The following is a 23,159-nucleotide window of genomic DNA, read 5'->3' as shown; positions in this document are numbered from 1 at the left end:
CATATAGACTCCATAAGCCCCTTGCGACACTCCAGTGTGTACGTAGGTATATGTGCCCCTCAGAAACCCTCTAAGCCCCCAGGAACCCCTACAGCCTGGACATAGGTATTTGCACTCCCACAACCCCCCTAACCCCCTCCCCTCCCGGGACATCTACAATCTGGACGTAGATATCTGTGCCCCTCACGAAACCTCTAACCTCCCCTGGGAACGATACAGCCTGGACATACGTATCTGTGCCCACTCGAACCCCTAAAACCCAGTGGTACCCCTACATCCTGGACATAGGTGTCTTTGGCCCCCACAAAACCCCTAAGACTCCCAGGATGCCTCCAGCCTGGACGTAGGTATCTTTGCCCCCCACTAACCCCCTAAGCCCCCCTGGTAACCCTACAGCCTGGATGTAGGAATATGTGCCCCCCAAGAAACCCTCTAAGCCCCCATGGGACCCCTAGAGCATGGAGATTGGTATCTGTGTCCCCCCCAAACTCTCTAAGCCCCCCAGGGACCCCTATGGCCTGGACATAGGTATCTGTGCACCCCAAGGCCCCTAAGATCCCCCGGACCTCTGTAGCCTGGCTGTAGGTGTGACACTGCTGCCCGTGGGAGCCAGCTCAGCTCACTCAATCAGAGTGAATTGCAAACAAAACAGGGCAGACAAATCCCAAACGCTGCTGGTTATTTCGATACTTAGATATACCAAGCCAGCACAAAACAGCTTCTGTAGTATCTCACTGGTTACTTAGAAGTTTAAACCACGCAGTTCCCTTAAAGTACCCAGCCTCAGGCCTCCGTCCAGACACACCTGTTAGATATGATGATGATTCCTGAAAATCTTACTTCATCATATAAAAGAAAAGATTCTTCCGATCCCAAAGGATCAGCTACATAACCAGGTTCAATTATAACTTAGATTTTACCTAAAATACATGCTATAGGCAATTCTTATTAACTAAGCTAAAATTTATTAGAAAAGAAAAGAGAGAGAGTGAGTGTTGGTTAAAAGATTAATAGACATATAGACTTGAATTCAATTTTTGAGGTTCAAAGTAGAGATGAGCTTGTAGTTGCCAAAAGTCCTTTTAGAAATAGTCCATAGGTTATAATCCAATGTCCATATTCAGGGTGGCTCCAGTCAATGACTGGGGATCTCAATCCTTGTGGCTTAAGGTTTCCCCCTCTTGAAACCCAAAGCAGATCTGAGATGAAGAAGGATCGTGTCCCAGGTTCTTAAACATTTCCAGCAGCCTTTCAGCCTGAGAAAACAATAGGCTTAACTCTTCTTCCAAACATCCTGGCTATTAGTACATCCATCAAACAGTTGAGATACAGATTACCACAACCTTCAAAGAGACACAGACAATAATACTATTTCACTCAAGTATCATCATAAATGTTAATATTCTTTTTTTGCTCTTTGAATTAAAACTATAGCAATAGACAAGACTTATTTGCTGACATCACAAGACCTGAGCAAACACCTCCCCTTCTACCTCTAACACTGCAGACTTGCATTTCAAAGCTCTGTTCATTTACATATCTTGTTAACCAGTTTTTAAGGTTCACCCACGGGTCAGGTCAGTCGGAGAGGTGAGTTAATTAACTCTTTCTGGCCCTGTCACCTTTCAATGAGATATTAGATTATACTTATAATGTCACAGTCACGGTGAGTTGACTGCTGCAGCTCCCCGTAGACTCTGCCTGTGCCTCTCACCGAGCTGGAGTACAGCAGGCGAGGGGAGAGCACTCAATGTATTGCATCTACACTAGACGCGATATATCAACCCCTGCTGGATCGATCGCTGCCCACCGATTCGGCAGGTGGTATAGACATACCCCGAGTATCTGGTGATTGGAGCTGGACCCCCGAGGGGGACACATTGAAGGAACTCAGGGGTTAAGGTGCCTCTATTGTCAACTGTCATGGCTGCTGTGGCTCAGAGGAGGGTGCTTGACTGCCTGGCAGGCTTAGGCGCCGCAAGCCTTGGAGGTGGGAGAAGTGAAGCGGCCACGGCGTGCTCGGGGTGCTCGTGCTCGGAGCAGGGGTGAGCTCGGGCGAGGGGGGTGCCGCAGGGCAGAGCAGGAGAGTTGCCACAAGAGGGGAGCCTCAGGGTGGAGGGGGGAGCTGCCACGGGTGGGGCGCCTCAGGGCAGGGGTGCGGGGGGCGGGAGGGTGCAAGGTGGAAGTTTCTCCTAGGGCATGAAACTTCCTTGCACCGGCCCTTCCCCACGCCCTGCCTGCAGCCAGCCCTGCACCCCCTGCCCTGCCCTGCTGGCAGTCAGCCTCTGTCTCCAGCCAGCCCTGCACCTTCTGCTTTGCCTGCACCAGCCGCATCCTCCCTGCCCTGTCTCCAGCCAACCCCTGATGCACCCCCCTGCCTGAAGCCAGCCAGCCCCGCAGCCCTTGCCCTGCCTGAAGCCAGACCCTACCTCCAGCCAACCCCACATCCACTGGTGCCCTGCACTTCCCAGGGCAGTAACCCTGCACATCTGCTTCAATGAGGGGGGCAGGGAGCAGCTGGGACCCACACATGTGCACACCCTAGGGTGACCAGACAGGAAGTGTGAAAAATTGGGACGGTGTGGGGGGTAATAGGATCCTAGATAAGAAAAAGACCCCAAAATTCGGACTGTACCTATAAAATTGGGACATCTGGTCACCATAGCACACCCCCAGGACTCCTGAGTTCCATTGCTGGGTTTCCTATTGGTTCCTCTGCTGGTTGTTTTCCTTTCCTGGGGACTTTGGGCAAGTTGCTCTCCACTCTCGGGCTCTGTCCCCAGCAGTCAAATGGGGATTTCATACTTTCCCGCTATTGGAAAGTGCTGGGAGAATCCCCCAGCAAAAGCTGCTCTGACAGTGCTAAGCAGCATCTGACCAATCAAGATCGGAGCTTACTGCCCAGGAGGAGTGCTTGGCTCTGGGGTTTCACTTCAGCCCAGTGTAGAGAGAGAGCCCTAACCATGGAGTTTGGCTCAAGAAGACCAAGTCTCCAATTTGTTAAGGGTGTTTTGAATTTCAATCCTGTGCTCCAAAGTGCTTGGTGTCAGTTGTAAACTTTAGGAGCATGCTCTCCACTCCATTTTCCAAATCATTCATGAAAATATAGAATAGTACCTGACACCGGACTGATCCCTGCCAGACCCACTAGGTTCACCCTCCCCGTTGGGCAGCTAAACATGGAGAAGGGCTCCTGGAGTCTTGGCTTTCAACCAGCTCTGCACCCACATTACACTGATTGCAGCTGGACTACATTTCCCTCGTTTGCTTCTGAGAATGTCCTACGGTACTGTGTCAAAAGCCTTAGTAACACCAAGCTAGATCCCATCTATTGTTTACTCACCTCTACCAGGCCCAGAACCCTGCCAAAGAAGGAAAGAGGATTGGTTTGGAATGATTTGTTCTTGACAATTCCACGCTCACTAGTCATAAGAACCAAATCATCCTGTAGGTGCTGCTGACAAACTGAGTGTTTAAGAATGTATTGTAGGATCTCTCCAGCTATGGCAGTCAGGCTAGCTAGTCTGTAAGTCCCAGAGGTCTTTTTGTTCCCCTTTGAAAGATAGGTCCTGTCTTGTTCATGGATGGGAAGATGTTCTTTTTCAGGGGTCTCAGACAAGAACTGGGGCACAACACCTGGTTTGTTAAGGCCACAAAAACGGAGGCAGGAACCTCTTCTCTGCTGCTGGCAAAGAACCACAGGTACCGAAAAGATAGGGACTCACATCTTTGAATGGGCTTTAAAAAGGCAGTGGTTAATAAGTTTGGCCCCGACCATTTCTTGTTTCCACAGACTAGACATTTTAGCAAATTTTAGAATTCCTTGGTGCTAAACACTGTGAAACTCCCCTTTCTCCTTCACAGAGGGCTTTAACGCCCCTTATCTCACTTGGGCTCTAAACTGCCCATAGTTCGAGAACTGTTCCTGTTCCGATTGGACAGATGGGAGAAGGGAAATGACCTACCCAAGGCCTACACAACAAGGCGATGGCAGAGCCAGAAAGAGAAGCAACCAGCTCTGACTCCTGTTCTAACAGATGAAAACACCCCAGAGCCCAGGAATCGAGATGGTGGGAAAATTTCATTCAAACCGTTTCTGTCCGAAAATCCCATTTAGACTAAACCAGTTTGTTTCTCAAAATCATAACAAGTGGGATGAAAGATCTGTGCAAAAATATTTTGTTGCAAAACAAAAGCATCTCCTCTTTGTCAGAGTGTGTTAAATTGTCTCCTCGCACACAAAGAGGAGACACTTACATCTCAACCATTAGATAAGATGCTTCAATCTGAGCTAAGTCGTTGCTACTATTAACAATTTCAAAATAAAAAAATACAAATAAAATAGACTATTTCAGCTAATCTATTATGTCATAATCTGCTCTGAGTAAACATGATGGGAAACTTCATATTATGCACTACTTCTAGTGACACTCCCAAATGGATCCGCATCCTTCACCCACCATGAGGTAGGTAAGAGCGGATCATTATTATCCCTACTTGAAAGAGGGAGAAGCTAAGGCTGAGAAAGGAGAATTGACTTGTCTTAGGTCACACAGCCCGTCAGAGGCAGTGTTGGGAATAGGACCGAAGAGCCCTGATTTTCAAACAAACCATCGGATCTTGAATTTCAGACATTGAAGGACCTGAATACTGTGCTCTCAGATGAGCTCCAGACCAACAACAGTGACAGTAATTATTCAGCAAGTATTTGAGGAGAACTGCAATGTTAGAGGGAATCATCAACTGCTCAGAGACAATTAATGCAGAGAAGCAGCAAAATTAATCAAAGATAGAACTGGTTCTGACTTATTTACTTGATCTTAAAAGAGAACAACAAGGACCTGAGTCTCCTCCCTGTCAATAATCCCCTGCTCAACCAATCAGGGTAGAGACTGAGGACGGGAGGCTGAGGGTTCTCACCAGAGAGCCCAAAGGATAGCCCAGGTCACCGGTGGGGATCACTGCCCGAGCACTATTTCAGTCCCACATTTTTGGGTGGACCTTCCATAGTGGGAGCTGCAGAGGACTTCTCTGCAACACACACACACACACCTCCGTCCTGTTGTTGGGAAGGGAACAGGAGAAAGGACAAAAGAAGCAAGAGAAGAAGAGGAGGGAGGGATGGAGGAAGAGGTGAAACAAAAAGGACAAACCCTAATGTCCCCAGCGATTCTAAGGGACAAAATCCCAGGTGCGCAATAAAATTCTGCCTCCTTAAGCTCGTGTTTTCCATGCCTAGAATTCACTTGTCACCAGATAGATCAGACTGAACAGGTTTCAAACCTCCAGGAGGCTCTTACCTTCTAAACAGGGACGGCTGTTTTCTAGTAAAATCACTACAAGGGAAGGAGGAAACTCGAAAGAGGTTCCTCCTGGCGCTCACGTCCATGACCCCAAATAATCTCTCAGTCCTCAAAGAGAGACCTGGAGAAGGAAACGTGCTGAAGCAAAGCCACAGAGGTCTCTGAGGTTTCCCTGGCCCCTCGCCCCTGTCCTGCCTGGCTGATGTCAGCATCTCTCTGTGAGGTCACCACCTCCCCACCACCTTTGACCAATAGTCTGAGGTCCTGCAAAAGGCCTTTGTGATGTCACTGCCACACCCCTCCTTTGCTGGGCTAATGTCCTGCCCCTGGCCAGGCACTTTGGAGGTTTGAGCTACTCCCTGTGGATCACCCCACTCAAGCAGCGTTCGTTCTAGGCAGCAAGCCGGCTAGACAGGAAAACATCAGACGCTGCTCCCAATGCTACACTCAGTTTTTCAGAAATTAGTCGACTTCATGGTCAGAAGAAACCATTAGAGCGTCTAACCTGCATATCACAGGCCTCCTGTATGACATAACAGCTACTTTAGGGGCAAACACATTCCAGAAAGGCATCTAGTCTTCATTAAATGACATCAGGAGATGGTGAATCCACCACTTTCCTTGGTAGCTTGCTCCTGTGGTGAATCATCCTCGCTGTTGACTATTGTGCCTCAGTTGTAATATGAATTTGTCTCTTTTCACTTTCCAGCCATTGGGTCTTGTTATGCCTTTCTCTGCTCCATTCAAGAGCCCGTAAATACCCAATCTTTTCTCTCCATTAAGGCACTTCAACATTTCAATGAAATCACCTTTCAATCTTCTTTTGATAAGCTAAACAGGTTGAGCTCTTTCAATAGCTCACTGGAAGGCATTTTTCTCCAGCCCTCAGAACATTTGGTGGCTCTTTGCTGCCCTAGCTCCAATTTCACAACATCTTTTTCAAATGAGGACACCAGAACTGGAGGCAGTATAAAGGTTGTATAAAGGTAAAATTAAATTGGTTGCAGAGGAGTTTTTTTTAATTTCGGCTTTTGTTGCTAAAAATTTTGTCTCTCTGCGGTGAGAAAAAACACTCCCCGAATGCCAAAATTTGAGCCATGAAAAGCGGCAGTGTGAACAGTGCTTCATAGGTGGAGCTGTGCTCCCGGTGACGAAGCTCCTGCCCCTCATTGGAGGTAGTTTGGCTTTGTTGCCGGGGAAGCTCTCTCCCAGTGATAAGGACGGCCACACAGCGCACCTTACAATGGCATGGTTAGAGTGGCACAGCTGCACCGTGGTAAGGTGCACGGTGTAGACACAGCCTCAGAGCTGGGGAAAGCCGACAGGCGCTGAGGAGCACAGGGTTCAGACAGAGACATCCGTTAGGAGAGGAACTATTCACAGGGATTCTCTATAGCCTAGTAAGGTGGAGAGGATGGAAGATGATAATGTACAGGTAGGTTTTGATGAGAAACAGTGAAATGAAAGAGTCTCCCTCAATTACATCATGTAATAGCAGACAGCTAAAATGGGACACATTTTAGAAGTGCTTAAATACAAACGCTAAACGTCTAAGTACTAAGACTGGTGAATTTGAGTGCCTGGTATTGAGTGACGATATTGATAGAATAGGCATCACAGAAACCCTTGCACCCCCTCCTGCACCCACATGGGGAGACTGACCTGTGTGCATGGAGCAGCTGGCATTGCTGCCCCCCACTCCTCCCTGGAACGCTGCTCATCTGGGCACCCCTAGGGGCTGTGGGATGTGGGGGCAAGAAGTGAGATCATCCGAGCTCCCTGCATCCAGGTCACTTTCCTCAGCCGGGATGCATAGCGGGATGGCAGAGAGCAGCAGCTTCTGATGCTCCCCTCACAGCACAGCCCAAGTGGGAAAAGTGACCAGGACGCATGGAGCACATAGGGTTGCTCCTTACTCCCCTCAAACCTCTATGGACCCATGGAGGAGCATTGGGGCAGGGGAGAGCAGTGAGCACCTTTGCACTGCCACACGGTGCCCTTTGACCCCTGGAGCCCTGGGCGGCTATCGGGGGGCACCACCCCTAAGGCCGGCCAGGCTCCCCAGAACGAGCAGCAGAAAACACAGAGACTGGCCACACACTGAGCAGTGGTAGCCTGGGCGGCTCGTAATGGAGGCTCAGTGGGGAGGGGTGTCATAACATTTTTTCCCAGATTTGGACCTTAGCGTCCAAAATATGGGTGTTAGCATGAAAACCTCCAAGCTTAGTTACCAGCTTGGACCTGGTAAAGCTGCCACCAGCCAGGGATTTATACAGTGCCTGGCTCACTGTGGTCTCCCCAAAACCTTCCCCGGGGGACCCCCAGACTCAGATGCCTTGAGTCTCACAACAAAGGGGAATAAACCATTTCCCTTCCCCCTCCTCCCATCCAGGTGTTCCCTCCCTGGGTTCCTGGAGAGATATACAGAAGCAAGCTCCGTGAATCTAAACAGAGGGACTCCCCCCTCCCTGTTTCCAGTCCTGGAAATAGAAGTACCAAGATAGCTAATGTCTCTTCCCCCTTACCCAGAGGGTATGCAAAGTCAGGCTAGTAAATCTAACACAACGAGATTTTCCCCCTGACTTCTTCCTCCCACCAATTCCCTGGTGAGCTGCAGACTCAATTCCCTGGAGTCCCCACTAAAGAAAAAATCCAACAGGTCTTAAAAAGAAAGCTTTATATAAAAAGAAAGAAAAGGACATAAAAATGGTCTCTCTGTATTAAGGTGACAAATACAGGGTTATTTGCTTAAAAGAAAAAAATGAATAAACAGCCTTATCCAAAAAGAATACAATTTAAACATTCCAGCAACTACACACATGTAAATACAAAAAAAAAATATATAAACTTATTGTCTTATTATCTTTGTACTTACAACTTGGAAACAGAAGATTAGAAAGGCAGGAGACAGAAAAATCACTCTCATAGCCGAGACGCCACAGACACAAGACAAAGAACAAAGAACTCACACACAAACTTCCCTCCACTCAGATTTGAAAAAGTCTTGTTTCCTGATTGGTCCTCTGGTCAGGTGTTTTAGGTTACTGGTGTTACCCCTTTATAGGTAAAAGAACATTAACCCTTAGCTATCTGTTTATGACAAGGGGGCTCAGCCTCCCCAAACCTTGCACTGCCAAGGGGACAGTGGGGCCCATGATCAGGGGCCCTGGCCAAGTTAGGTCCCCCTGGAAAAGTCTCCCCTATGTCAGCCCCAGGGCTGGAGGAGCTCCCACTCCCTGCTATAGCCTGGGTGCTGCAGCAGGGGCACAGAGCTTCTCTGGTCTCAGGGCCACAGCGGGGCAGGGGTAAAGGAGTGATAGGGTGGGGCTGGTGGGGGAAGGAGTGGAACAGAAGTGACAGTGGATGGGGCCATGGGTGGAAGGGGGTAGAGCCACACACAGAAGGTAGGGGCATGGTTCTGGTGCTGGGGCCCCCACACTCGTTCTCCCTTTCCCAGGGGTTTGGCATCACTAGCCCCGGCTTAGCGAGTAGGGTTCAGTGGTCCCCATAATGTGGGGTGCGACTCCTAGGGGGACACAGAGGAACATTCATGGGGGCACCTCAGGACCTGAGCCAGCCCACATAGAGGGCAGGGAGGGAGCACCACTCTGCCACAGCTCTTCCCCAACCCCACCCTCAGCCTGAGACTCTGGCTCCCAGCCCGGCGTCTACCCCTTTACCCCTGTCCGCACCCCTCTCCCCAGCAAGCAACAGCCCCACTCCTCCCTGCCCCGGTTCTTGACCATGGCTTCCGAGGGGCCACAGCCATGGCTAAGAGGGCACAATGTGAAATGTTTGGGGACCACTGGTTTAGGGTGACGTCCTCAATCACTTCTCTGCAGTCCAATAAAAGCTATTCCTCACTCACCTACCCCTCCATCAGGACGGACTAGGTATGTTCTGCTGCCCTTCACTCATACAGGAAGGAGAATAACATTTTATTCCACTCAATCCTAAAGTGATTTGTAACCCAAGACCATCCCAAACTGGTCATTTTGGGGAAGCGGCCCCATCATGCTGCATAGCTAGGCAGAGTAGGTGTGTCTATGCAAACACGGTCTGTTCCTGAAGTCTTTCCCCAGCTCCTCACTAGGTGAGAGAGGGGAGCTCATTCAGACCCTGCTTACGCTTAGTATTTAAAAACTCCTTAGTGTCCCTATCTCTTCCGGCCTTAGATTTCTCCTCCTGTCCGTTTTTTGACAGCTCAGATGAGGTGACTGAGTGGTTAAGGTGATGGACTGCTATCCCATTATGCTCTGCCTGCATGGGTTCAAATCCCATTCTCATCAGAGGCATTTAGTCTTCACCCTCCTTTATAGACAACCATCTCCCCCTTTGGTACAATAACAGATCAAACAATGTTGCTTGTGTTACCCAAAATTGGGTCAGTTAGTAAGCTTAGAGAGGACTAATAATGCCCCTCCCCCCCAGAGTTTGGCAGAAAGCAGCACATTTATTAGCTTGTTAGCTAAGCTCAAAAGAAGGGATGGGGGAGGGTGTCACACTCATACTCACGCTCCCAGGACAGGCCTGGCAGTGGAGATGTCAGGATCCTTTAAGGTAAGTGTCCCACAGCGCAGCCATGGACGGTGCGATGAAGATCAGTCTCCCTGAGGTGCAATAGAATGTAACACAGCGAACCACTGGCCAGATGGGCCGGGTGAAGGGCATTCACTGGAGGTACAAAGGAGAGTGGGAAAGCCACTTCACAGGCATTCAAAGAGGGAAAGGACAAAAGCTGGGGGAGTTTAACAGACCTTTTGAGCATACAGGTTATACAGAGCATACAGATCACTGCTGCTCCTACAACATGATAAGTTCTCAAGCAGCATGTTTCTTACTTTGCCCATCTGTCAATTTTGATGATTATTGATGGAAATATTTTGCCATTGGGTTGTGTGTTTACACAGAAATTGACATTTACCAACAAATACGCAATTCTTCCAAGCCTGCCTAGTCTGCAGTTGATGGGTTTAGAGGGACACATTCACTCTTCCAGGTCCCCATTCCAGGCCTGTGCTCTCCAGGTTGTCAACTTCCCGCACTGCTGGGATCCTTCCCTCATCTCCCCCCAAACCACTGCCCCACCTCCACTTCTGGGGTCCCCTCCCTACACTGTCTAACTCCACTGCTGGCAGGATCCCTTCCTGTTCCTTTCATTTCCTGCCTCCACTCTGGGCAAAAGCTCTGCACTCTTCCCACACCAGAAGTTGAACCCAGGCCACCTGGCTGAAAACCAGGAATCCTGACCACTAGCCCATATGGGACTATTGTTGCATCTGACGAAGTGGGTATTCACCCACGACAGCTCATGCTCCAATACGTCTGTTAGTCTAGAAGGTGCCACCGGATTCTTGGCTGCTATTATTACTACAACTCAGGCCTTGGCTACACTGGAGAGTTACAGTGCAGGTGGTGGCTTTACAGCGCTGTAACTTACTCCCCGTCCACACTGGCAAGGCACATACAGCGCTGTATCTCCCTGGCTACAGTGCTGCATGTGCTCCACCTCGACGAGAGGAATAAAGAGAACAGAGCTGGTGATGCAGCGCTGGGGTGCCAGTGTAAACAGTGATTAATCTTACTACGCTGTCACTGACCTCCGGAACCTTCCCATAATGCTTTTAAGTAGAGATAACGCTCTTTGTTTTGGTGTGATGCCTCTGTTTGTTTTGTTGTGAGCTCAAGGCTCCCGGAGCTGCTTATCTAAAAACCAAACACAGTTACTGTTTGCAGTGAATGAGCAGAGGCAGGGGGATCCCTTTGGAACACCCACAGCTGGTGTTTGCTTGAGGAGAGAAGCAGCCGGGTGGGCACGGGGGGGGGTCTGTTTTGGATCAGCGGCTTATCTGGTCTGTGAGGAAAAAAACAAAGGCAGCTATTTGCATTTAGTGAATGAGAGAGGGGTGGGGGAGGAGGCTTGAACTTGCCAGGCAGGGAGCTGACACAGTGTCAGCTCCAAAAATCCACTCGCTCTGTCTCCCCCACGCTCCGTGTCACACTCCACCCCACCCTCCTCTTTTGAAAAGCACATTGCAACCACTTGAATGCTGGGATAGCTGCCCATAATGCACCACTCCCAACAGCGCTGCAAATGTGGCCATGACAGAGTGCTGGTAGCTGTCAGTGTGTCCACACTGCAGCGCTTTCCCTAAACAGCTGTAGGAAGACAGCTTTAACTCCCAGCGCTGGACAGCTGCAAGTGTAGCCAAACCCTCTCTAAGCCGACCCCTTATGAGAACAGCAGGCACTAGCATGACTAGATGTCCCGATTTTGGGGTCTTTTTCTTATATAAGTGCCTATTAACCCCACCCCCATCCCAATTTTTCACATTTGCTGTCGGATCACCCTAGCAGGGGTTGCACACAGGGCTGCATTAACCTTCAGGTGCTGAGGTTTCCCTCTCTCCATTCCCAGAGCCTGTGATCAGGAAACAGACATCAGGGCTCCCAGGTGCTGCACAGACCATGACTGAGATCAGACCCCATATTATGCAAGGTGCTGTACAAACCCTGGCCAACACTGAGACACCCAGGAGGTTCCCCTCAATTTCCCTGAGCCTCTGCTGCCCAACTTCTTCTGAATCCCTCTGGCTCACCCCCCCCCAACAAAAAACCCACCTTTCCAAACAGTCCTTCTTTCCTTGCCCCCTGATTCTGGTTTCACACCCTGGGACCATCTCCTCTCTTTGTCTCTCCCCCTCCAGGTGAAGCAGAGATGGAGGCAACTTCAGCCACTGGAGTCAGCCTCAGCGAGCACTGCAGCCGGCCCCAGGGGAGGGGGGGTGTTTGCAGACACAGGAAGGGAGCAGGGGGTGCTGGGAAGAAGGCGGCAGGAGAACAAAGCTCAGAGACCCAACATGGGGAAATTCCAGGGGGCGGGGCTCTGACACATCCCAGGTGCGGGCAGCTCCTGGGGGCGGGGCTCTGGCTCAGCTCGGGGGCGGGGCAGCTCCTGGGGGCGTGGCTCCAGCACAGAGCGGGGGCGGAGCAGCTCCTGGGGGCGGGGCTCTGGCACAGCCCATGGGCAGGGCAGCTCCTGGGGGTGGGGCTCTGGCACAGCCCGGGGGCGGGGCAGCTCCTGGGGGCGGGGCTATGGCACAGCCCGGGGGCGGGGCAGCTCCTGGGGGCGGGGCTCTGGCACATTGTGACTGCGGAGCCCGGGCTGAGCAGCTGCTCCCTGGTTCTCCACGTACTGCCAGCAGCGCTGGAGCTGCCCGAGGTGGAGCGGAACCGCTGTTCTCAGCTGCAGCCAGGATCTGCCCCCGGCCCCGCTGGGATCCAGGTGGGGACAGAGACTGGGGCCCGGGGGTTCCCCTTGGTGTGGCTGGCGGGGGCGGGAGGGGAGAAGCCGGAGCTGCAGGCGGGGGAAGGGCGGTGGGACATTGTGAGCCGGAGCCCCCGGGGAATGAGAGGCGCTGGGGGGCGGGAAAGTGACTCTGCCCCAGGGAGCCTGGGAGAAGCCTTGGAGGCGCCTCGGCCCCAGTGGAGCTGCAGGAGGATCCGCCCGCCCGCCCCGCTGGGATGGGGGGGCCGGGGCCCGGCCGTCGTGTGGGGGGGAGGGGCGGAGCCCGGGCCCGGCGGGGGGGGGGCGGTGTATTAAATCACTCCCGATAGCAATGTGCTACTCCCGGGCACTGCGCATGCCTAGTAACAGCCGCTGAAGCCGCTGCCCTTCCCTCTGTCTGGACCAGCCGTAACGTTCCGCCGGGCGCTGGGGGCGGGGCTGGGGCGGGGGAGTAACAGGGAGTGTGGGCGGGGCGGGCGCAGAGCAGGAAATTGATGGGCGGGCGGGGGTCAGGCAGCTGGAGGCAGGGTTCGTGGGGGGGCTAAAGGGCACAATCCGGGCTGGGGGGAGGAGCAGGAGTTGAGCTCAGGGGGAGGCGCTGGCAGAGCCCCCCCCCTTTGGTGTGAGGGCGGAGGTGTCGGGGGGGGGAGGAGAAGCCGGAGTTGCAGGGGGGGGAGGTCACTGGGGTGGGGGCGTAGATCTGTCTCTGTGCAGCCAGGACATTCCCGGGATGGGAGGGAGGTGAGTTAAGTGGATCCTGTCCCTGTTTTTGCCACTTCCTCCCACACACACATTCTCTCAAGATTTCCCCTTTTCTCTCTCATTATCACACGTGGCTATAAAATCCAGGGATATTCTCCTCCCCCCCCCCCAATGATCAGCTCTCTAATTGCCTCTGATTTTCCCTTTTCTCTCCATACTTCTCAAATGTCAATTTAAAATCTCTCCGATGGGGGGTGGATTTTCCCACCCATTTTATCTGCAGCGATTTGTCCTTCTTTGGGTGGGAAATTGTTGCCCTGGGTCATTCCCCAGAACATGGCTCCCACTGGAGTGGGATGGGATGAGGTTCCTGTTCTCTGCCAGGGCAGGGAAGGGAAGGGAGGAGCACATCCCCCATGGAGACTGCCCAGACCCCATTTCCCAATCCCCCTGCGGCCCCCTTCCATTGTCCAGGGAGCCTTCCAGCTCCCCCCCCCCGCCCTTAAATCAGCTCCTCAAAGGGCTCTGAGCTGCTCACGTGAATGGTTGCCCCGTGGCCGGGGGGGACCATCACATTCTGTTTATGTATTGGACAGTCATATAAAATCCAGTCCAACAGTCCCCCTTTTCCACTAGTTATTTAATAGCAACATCAAATCCCCTCCGATCTTGGTGGTTTTCTCTCATGTTAACAAATGTCGTTTGTGACAGGGTTCTCTCTGCCTGTCTCAAAGATTGATATAAAATACCCCAAACATTTGCCCCACTTCTCTCTAGTTGTTTTATTTCTAATTGAATATGATGGGTTGTTTCCCAATGTGCTAAGATGCAGCCGCCTCTGGGGTGGATCCATGGTGGCCATTATTTGCTAGTGAGAGCCCGTGGACCTTTCTTGCCCTCCAGGCCTTCCATTCTCCTGTTAAAGAAGCACTCCCCAGGCTCCCTCTGCCTGTGTGACTGGCCAGCAGGAGGTGGTGTTAACTTTCTAGCCACTTCTCACACTCTGTGAGGTAACACTTGCAGGGGCAGGGAAGGTGTCTGTGTGGGGAGATTGCAGCTGAAGGGGCATTGTGGTAGGGGGAGGCCTCTGGGTGTCTGGGCAGGGGGTACCCTAGTCAGGTTGGTGGGTTGTGGAGGTTTGGGGTTTTCGGGGGTGGTGGTTCTGATGTGCCCATCCCTGAGGCTATGGGTCCTGGAGGTGGGTATCGCTGGGGGCCTGGTGGCTGCAGAACAGTGGGGGTGGGTGTCTCTTGGGGAGGCGGGACAGAGGGTTAGAGGGAGCCTGGTTCTGTGCCAGGGGCTCTGTCTGTGCTTCCCCCTCTGGTTCCTGGTTTTGTTGCCATGCCCAGTGCACAGAGCTGGGGGAGGGGATCCCTGGCACTAGGTGAGGGCATGCCAGGGAAGCAGAGTGATGGGTCGCACTGTAAAGCATCAGGGGGTCACACTGGGCAGAGGAGGGGCCAGGCAAATGTCAGGGTAGATCGTTCTGGAGGGTGGGGAAGTTCCTAGGCAGGCAGTGAGGGACTGAGTTCCCAGTGGGGGCGGGTCCCTTGAGGGGGTCCCTGGCTGCTGGGGGCTCTTGGTGGGGGGAACCCTTTGGGATTCCCAACCTGGCAATCATGGTGTGGTGGGGGTTCTCTGGCCGGTGGGGCTTTGAGGGGTATCTGGGGTCCCTGGCCAGGGACTCTGGGGGCTGCGTCCCAGGGAATATCTGATGGGATCCTGGCTGGGGGGTGTCTGGGGCCCCTGGCTGGGGGGTCTGGGCTCTGGGTACTAGGGGGTGTCTGGGGGCTGCTGCTAACCATGATCCTTCTCTCTGGTCAACTTGTACCAGAGTCCTGGCTCCTAGTCACCAGGTCACCAAGTCCATTCCCCAGTCACGTGCCCTGTCACTGTGATAGCTTTCTGTCCACTTAGCAAACACTGTTAGTGTGAAATCACAGAATTTACTTTTCTCCTCGTTTGAAAACTGCAGGAACTTTCAGTTCCGTTTGGAAAATTTTTGTCCCCAGTCCTTGTCCTAGATCTGTGGGGGTGAGGGAGGTGGGAAGGGAGTCAACACTGCCACACGATGGTCTTTTCCACAGCGTTCTGAACTCATTCTTTCTGAAATCAGGTGTCATTGAGACCGTTGTTAATCCAGAGTCACTGTATGGAAAGACAAGGAGTGATTCCAGATGGACAGTGGGTCAAATGAGATCAGCCATTCTCCCTGTGAGGGGGGGCTCCCATTAGCTGCGCTCCCCAGAGAGCTAAAGGAGGGAAGCTGCTCAAACACTCTGTCCCTCTCTGCTCAGGATATTGGGGTTCAGCTTCTTGGGTCAGATGCTGCAGCCTCCATTGTGATCTGGGAGACCAGGCTTGGCAGCTGCTGCTCCCCCAGTGGGGCTCTGTGCTGGGAAGTGACCTTAATTAAAGCTTCTTCTCTGCCCGGCCCAGGGGATGACTTTCTGCAGCTGGTCCTAGCCCCCTAGGGCAGTCCTGGGCCCTGTTACTACTAAATTCTGAGCCAGAGTCTCCAGGTAACTGAAAGACCTCAGGTAATGTCCTAGGGTCTGGCAAGAAAGTGACTCTGCACAAACAACACCACCTCATTTCTCCTCCCATTAGTGGTTGCCAGGAGGAAATCCAGCCATGGGAGAGCAAAGCCCCCAGGAATGGGACTGTCCCAGCCAGAGGGGCAGGGAGAGAGGACAGGGGAAGGAGAGACTGAAAGGGGCAGTGGGAGAAATGAATGTGGGGGAGAGATTTCCAGCTCTCTAGTCCACCCAGACACAGGTATTGCTGCATCCTGGGGCAGAACCACTTTCCAGTGAACAAAACAAGGATCAGACAGAGCAAAAGCCAGTTCCTGACTCCATATTCCCCCTGCTGGGGTGTGGCTGCCGTGGGGTCAGTGTCTGAGGGAATCCCCCACAGTGACTCCTTTGGTTCTGCTCTTTTCTAGCCTTGTGTTCAGAGAAGGGGTGAGGGGAGAGAGAAGGGAGGTTAAAAATGTGTCTGTGGACTTAGCCTGGCAGGAGGGGCCAGGTCTAAATTGTAATAAACAGATTGAGCATTTCCCAGCATGACAGAATCTAGGGTGTCTGTCTGCAGGGAAAGGGCCTGGGGGAATTGTGATGTGAAATTAACTAAAACCGGTTCTGAAAAGCCCACAACTGCCCTTCTCCCCCAGACAGGCTGCAGAATGTTTTGCTCCAGCTCATCCCAGCCTGGCGTGGGACAGGGAAGAGAAATGGCTGCAGTGGAGTCAGTCCAGGTAGAGATTATCGAGGGGTTGCTGGTGGGTTCCTGCTGGAGGAAAGGGAGAGCAAATACACCAGAGGTGGGAAGGTTTGCAGAGTCTGGTTTGGAGGTTGGAGCGGGGCAGGAAATTCACAGCGTGGGGAAAGGAGGAGGCCAGGGTGTGGCAGACCTGCTGGGAGTTATTTACTAAGTGGCCTAGATTCTAGGAACAGACCCAGGAGGTTTTGAGGTGGAAATGCCCTAATTTGTGAAGAGAGAAAATAACCCACCTACATGGAGCTAGTCAAACTGACCAGACTCCTAGTGCTGGAGCCTGACCTCATTAACCATCAGCTGCTGTGAGATATAAAGGGGACACCCATGAGTCAGGCTTATTGGAGCTGCCTCTCCCTTCATATCCCGCTCCTCACAATGAGGAGGGTGTTGGGCATCCTACCAGCGAGCTCTCCCTGGACTCTGCTAGGGGCTCCATCTCCTTTATCAGTCAGTGGCTAGTAGGGGGGTGATGGATATGCTGGGAAAGATAAGGGGCTCTCTCTTCATCCCCTCACCCTGGCATTTGCTGGATACTCTGAGCCAGGTCGAGGTGGGACTCTCCTGACTATGATCCACCCAGAGCTTCCATTTGATTCACTCTTCCCTGCCACAAATAGTGGGGCTGTGAGTGGGGCAGCAAGTCCTTAGTGTTGGACTCTTACTCTTTCAGGGGCCGGTGACCTTCAAGGAGATGGCTATGTATTTCACCAGGGAAGAGTGGGCTCTGCTGGACCCCACTCAGAGAGCCCTCTACTGGGATGTCATGCAGGAGAACTATGAGACTGTGACCTCGCTGGGTAAGGGTTCCTGTCCCTTCTGTTCTTGGAAGGGGAAATGAAGAGTGAAGGTTCACGCCACCCCCACAATGCCATCTGTACCCTGTCCTGTTTCAGCATCACCCCAATAGGCCAGTGACACACATAATACCAGAGACCCTCCTCTGCTGCAGAACACTTTGGGAACAGAGCACAGGAGCCGTATTGCACAGTGTCAAATATCTCCTGTTTGCTCAAGTGAAACTGGGGGTTAGGTCTGGCATAACTGTCCCATACCCCTAATCACGTTTGTTGCCCTTTTCTGAACCTTTTCCAATTCCAATATATCTATTTTTGAGATGGGGTGACATGTGCATGCAGTATTCAAGATGTGGGTGTATCATGGATTTATTTGCTGTTTTTACAAATATGATCTATGAGATATTCTGTCATATCTATCACTTTCTTAATTATTTCCTACATTGTTCACTTTTTTTCACTGCTGCTGCACATTGAGTGGATGTTTTCAGAGAACTATCCACAGTGACTCCAAGATCCATCTCTTGAGTGGAAACAACTAATTTAGACCCCATCATTTTGTATGTATAGTTGGGATTGTGTTTTCCAATGGGCTGCACTATGTGCTATCCTGTCATCTAGTACTGCTGAGATCCTGGATTCAGTAATATCCCTGCCCTTCCTGATCCCTTTCTCCACCAAACCCCGCCAGCCCATGCTTCCTGTTCCCAGCTTCCCCAGGATTCTCGCACTGTCTCTGAACCTCTCTGTCAGCAAGAAGCAGTGCCAGGGACACTTGCCCTCTGTCTGGAGTCTTCGATTTCTGGGACATGAATTTACTTTCTCTGTGTTGTAAGAGGCTCTGTCATAATGAGTGTCTGTGACGTTACCCAGAGTACAATCTGGACTGTTAAATAGCTGTCCCCTCAGTCCTCCAGCATGGGGTGCCTTTTCCACTGTTTTCCCGCGAGAACAACCCCTCTTGGCCAATTAACACACAGTCTCCAGCATGTAACTCACTCCCAGCTACACAGTATTGAGTGCTGCTAGACAGCCACTCATGAATTACACCTCAGGAGAAAACCAGCAAATTCTCAAGTGCCCAACTTTCCCCCAGAAATGTGCATCTTGCACTGTCCAGCACGCTACTGAACGACCCAAGCTCATATGAAGTCTGTCATTTCATCATCAGAAAATGACATGCACCAGCTTGTTATCCCAAACAGAGTTTCCAACACACTTCAATCCACACATACTGGTTAGATGAACAATAAACCAAGATTGTTAACTACCAAAAACTAAAACTAGGCCCAGTCCATGAAAGGGGCACTCCCAGGAGAGACTGTATAAAGGCTGGAACATGAAACACCTTTGTAAACCTGAGACAGCTGCCTTGGGGACAATGACAGGGAGAATCCCCCAAAGTGACTCCTTTGTTTCTGCTCTTCTCTGGCCTCCGATTGTTCCTTCCAACGTGGAGTACTTTGCACTTGTCTCTACTGAATTTGATCCTATTTACTTCAGATCATTTCTCCCGTTTGTCCAGATCATTTTGAATTTTAATCCAATCCTCCAAAGCACTTACAACCCCTCCCAGCTTGGTGTTGTCCGCAAACTTGATACGTGTAAGAGAGAGACTGTTACTGGGAGGGTTTCCCCATGTGTCAGAGGGTTACACCCTGGTGGGAGGGGGCTAGGCCTGTACTGGAATAAGGTCACTCTGTGCTTCACAGTGTGCTAGAACCTAGAATGTGCATTAGCAGGGGAAAAGCTGGGGGGAATCGGCTTGTGGAATGGACAAAAGCCTAGTCTGAATTCTCACACCTTGCCCTTTTCACCCCGGCAGGCCAGAGAATAACATCCATATTTCGCTGCAGATCATCTCGTCCTCCCAGGGGCAAGGAAATGGCTGCAATGGAGCTGGCTCAGGTAAGAGATTATCAGGGTGGCGGGCTCTGCTTGGAGGTTGAGGAGCAGTAAATGCATAAGAGGGTGGGAATTGCTAGAGGTGGTGGGAAGCAGGAAATATCTCGGGTGGAGAAAGGGAGGGGACAGCATGTGACAAACCTGCTGAGACTTGTGTAGTGTAGGGCGTGATGGGTTGTCACCCCCAGGAGGCAGTTTGTGGAGCTTCTGGGAACTGCTGTGTCCTCTAACCCTCACGCTGGGCTGGCCCTTCTCACACTGCTTTGCTGGAGATTTCGCCAGCCTCTCCAGGGCCTGTTATCACCCAACACAACAGCAGGTGGCGCCATGCAGCCAACTAAGCTACCTGAGTGCGTTACCTAAGCCACTCAAGGACAGATAGAAGACAAGAGCCAATTTCCCACTCCCCAACCTTGCACACTTGCTGTAGTATAAATCCAGAATGATACCATCTTATAGTGCACAGGGATCTTTATAATGCAAGCTCATTAATGTAGTTCCCCTTCCCATCGATATGGGACAGATGTGCACAACAAGCTGAGATTTTCCCCAGACACTTCACTCAAAATACGCTGGTTAAGATAAAGCATCAAACAAGTTTATTAACTGCAGAAAGATAGATTAAGTGATTATAAGTGATAACAAACAGATCAAAGCAGATTATTTAGCAAATAACCAAAACTCAGACTAAGCCTAACATACTAGATGGATAGAATTTGAATTAGCAATTTCTCACCCTGACTGATGGTACAAGCAGTCCCCCAAGTTTCTGTACACAAGCTAGAAATCTCTTGATCCTGGGAGCAGCACTTCCCCCACATCCGTTTTTGTTTCTCAGGTGTTTCCAGAAGTTCTCTTGTGTGGAGAATGAGGCCAAGAGATGATGTCTCACCCCACCTTATGTAGCTTTTCCATATGGTGGGAACCTTTTGTTCCAAACTCAGTTCCTAGTCCAGTTTGTGGAAAAATACAGGTACTAAAATGGAGTTTAGTGTCATGTGGTCTGGTCACAGGCCCTGCTGAGTCATAGTAGCCATGACTCATAGGCTGGCTGAAACATTCACAGGAAGGCTAAGCTCTTCCACAGTCCATTGTCTTTGTTGAGCCATCAGCACTGTCTGGCTTCTTCATTGTTGTACCTGAAAGGCTTATTGTGGGTGTTACCCAGAGTAAGCACATTTGAAATACAGATACAGAGTCAATATCCATAACTTCAGATACGAACATGATATGTGCACACAAATAGGATAATCATATTCAGCAAATCAGAACTTTTCCAGTGACACCACACATGATGCATCTTCTACAAAAGAGATCATAATTATGTCCTAATCATATTATAATCATGCCACTATGATGAATATGGGGGTGTAGTGTCAGATAGGTCCTAATTTCAAGGCACAGGAGTTGGGAATGGAACTTCCCCTCTTTGTGGAACAGGAAATAACCCTCCAGCCAGGGCTGGGACAACTTCCCAGACTCTCAGTGATGGAGCCTGAATCTACTGACATTTCATTAATTACCACCAACCCCGATCTTTGTGGCAACTGTAAACTTTATCAGTGATGATTTTGTACTCTCTTCTAAGTCATGGATAAGAATGTTAAATAGCACAGGGCCAAGAACCAATCCCTGCAGGAACCTGCTAGAAAGAAATCCACTCGATCATGGTTCCCCATTTACTATCAGAGTTTTTAATCTATTTAATGTATGCCGTGTTTATTTTGTATCATTCTAGTTTTTTTTAGTAAAAATATTGTGCTAATCAAGTCATGTCCCTTACGGAAGTTTAGGTATATTACATCAATACTATTAGCTGCAACCAAACTTTTGATCTCATCCAATAAGGATATCCCGTTAGTTTGATAGGCTCTATTTTCTCTAAACCTTTGTTAATGGGCACTACAATTCTGACCTTCTAACTTCTATTCTCTATGATTGACTTCCCCTTTCTTCCATATATTTTATTTGGAGAGTGCTTGGATTCCTACCAGGGAGCCACTATCAGGGTCCAGAGACAGCCCCATCTCCTGTATTAAGCTCTGGCTAGTAGCTATGTGATAAATATGAATACCCTGCTTCTGTCTGTCAGATGGGAGACACAAAGGTTCTCTCTTTCTACCCTCTGATGCCTCCTGGCTGCTGTAAGCAAGGTGGGGTGGGACTCTGTTAACATGTGCCTCCCGGAGCTTCCATTTCCCTGGTGCTGCTGTTCCGTGAATAGTGGGGTTGTGAGTGGGTCAGCAGGTACTGAGTATTGGACTCCTGCTCTTTCAGGGGCCGGTGACCTTCAAGGAGGTGGCTGTGTATTTCTCCACGGAAGAGGGGACTCTGCTGGACCCCACTCAGAGAGCACTCTACAGAGATGTCATGCAGGGGAACTATGAGACGATGGTCTTGCTGGGTAAGGATTCCTGTCCCTTCTGTTCTTGGAAGGGGAAATGAAGAGTGAAGGTTCATGCCACCCCCACAATGCCATCTGTACCCTGTCCTGTTTCAGCATCACCCCAATAGGCCAGTAACATACATACTACCAGAGACCCTCCTCTGCTGCAGAACACTTTGGGAACAGAGCACAGGAGCAGCATCACACAATGTCAAATATCTCCTCTTTACTCAAGTAAAACTGGGGTTAGGTCCAGCATAAATGAACAGAAGCTTCCTACCCCCAGCCTTCTCTCAAACCCTGAGCCTTCTCTACCCAAACCAGAATGTGCTTGGGGTGTAGCTGAGAAAGGGCACTCCTCCTATTGGCCTGTCCCTGGGATAACTCCAACCCCTGCATGACAGAGGATGCTGACAGCAGTGGAGAAAGCACCTTGGTGTCAGGCTGGAGAACCTAGAGTAGTTAGGGCCAGTCACCATTTGGAGGCTTGTGGCTTGGGCCACCTCTGCTGTTGGAGGTTGGCCTATAGAGGCTCTCACTTCCTGCTGGGCTCCTTTGCGTGACTGGCCAAAGGAGGAAGTGAGGCAGGAATGGGGCAATAGAGGAAAGTTGAGCTGAGGAAGGCAGGGAAGAAGCTGTGCGGCTAAGTGGGGTTAGTAGAGCACCACCCTTCATTCTGCAAAGCCTGGGGGAGGTGTGGTTGGCTGCTGGGAGGTAGAATCCTGTGCCTGCCTCTTGGCTTCCCAGGAGTGGCTACTTGCAGCCCAGGAGAAGAAGGGAGGTTCTGGGTGAAAGGAAAACAAGCAAAGCTGAGTCCAAGTGGAGAATGGCGCTCCTTTATGGCCAACCTGGGGGCATGACTGATGGTTTTAGAGGTGGAGGCTGGGCTGGCTGTGAGCAACTGTGATCCAGGAAACCCCCACCTGCCCTTCTGAGGGCTGAACCCATGGAGGTGCAGTTGGCTGCTGGGAGACAGACCCCTGTGGCCTGCCTGTTGGCATCCCAGGGATGGCTACTTGCAGCCCAGGAGAAGCGGGGTTCTGGGGAGAAGGAAAAGCAGCAATGGTGAGGCTGAGTGGGCTCCTTTCTGGCCGAGATGGTGGACTGTGGTGAGTCTGGGAGTTGCCTGCAAACCATAAGTGGACGTAGTGCAGTGAAAACTGCTGCTCCATTCTGGCCGACCTGGGGGCACCATGGATGACTTGGGAGTGGGGGCAGGGCGCTGGCTGTGAGCAAATGGGATCCAGGAAGCCCCAGCCTGCCCCTCCAGGGGCCGAGTCTTCTTCTCTCCTGCCATGGGGAGCCCGACCTTAAGCCTGCCCAGCATGTGCAGCAGCTCGAGCATTAAGCCTTCCTGTGTGCATAACTGAACTACGCCCTAGTGTAATAAGGTGTAAAGTTTAGATTGTGAATTTATCTTTAATTTCCATGGTAATTTACTTTGATCTTTTATTCCTACCACTTATAATCCTTAAAACTCCATCTTTCTATAGTTAATA

The 23,159-nt window shown here is 51.1% G+C and overlaps 2 protein-coding genes across 2 annotated transcripts in view; both read left to right on the top strand.

The window, feature by feature from the left end:
- Positions 1-21,733, top strand: part of LOC127055903 (zinc finger protein 707-like) — a 288,200-nt gene extending 266,467 nt beyond the window's left edge. The window contains exon 4 of the mRNA XM_050963446.1: positions 21,724-21,733. The gene's annotated coding sequence lies outside the window, so the exon portion shown is untranslated. The remainder of the gene's footprint in view (positions 1-21,723) is intronic.
- LOC127055901 (zinc finger protein 558-like) overlaps positions 12,544-23,159 on the top strand; it is a 508,571-nt gene continuing 497,955 nt past the window's right edge. The window contains exons 1-4 of the mRNA XM_050963443.1: positions 12,544-12,588; positions 16,469-16,552; positions 17,246-17,372; positions 19,195-19,277. Coding sequence (XP_050819400.1) covers positions 16,481-16,552; positions 17,246-17,372; positions 19,195-19,277 — 282 coding nt within the window. The 5' untranslated portion in view covers positions 12,544-12,588; positions 16,469-16,480. The remainder of the gene's footprint in view (positions 12,589-16,468; positions 16,553-17,245; positions 17,373-19,194; positions 19,278-23,159) is intronic.

This window comes from Gopherus flavomarginatus, chromosome 7, assembly GCF_025201925.1.
Source record: "Gopherus flavomarginatus isolate rGopFla2 chromosome 7, rGopFla2.mat.asm, whole genome shotgun sequence".
In the NCBI taxonomy this organism is placed as follows: Eukaryota; Metazoa; Chordata; order Testudines; family Testudinidae; genus Gopherus; species Gopherus flavomarginatus.
Note: the sequence above shows the minus strand (reverse complement) of the source record. Positions and strands in the feature narration are given on the sequence as shown.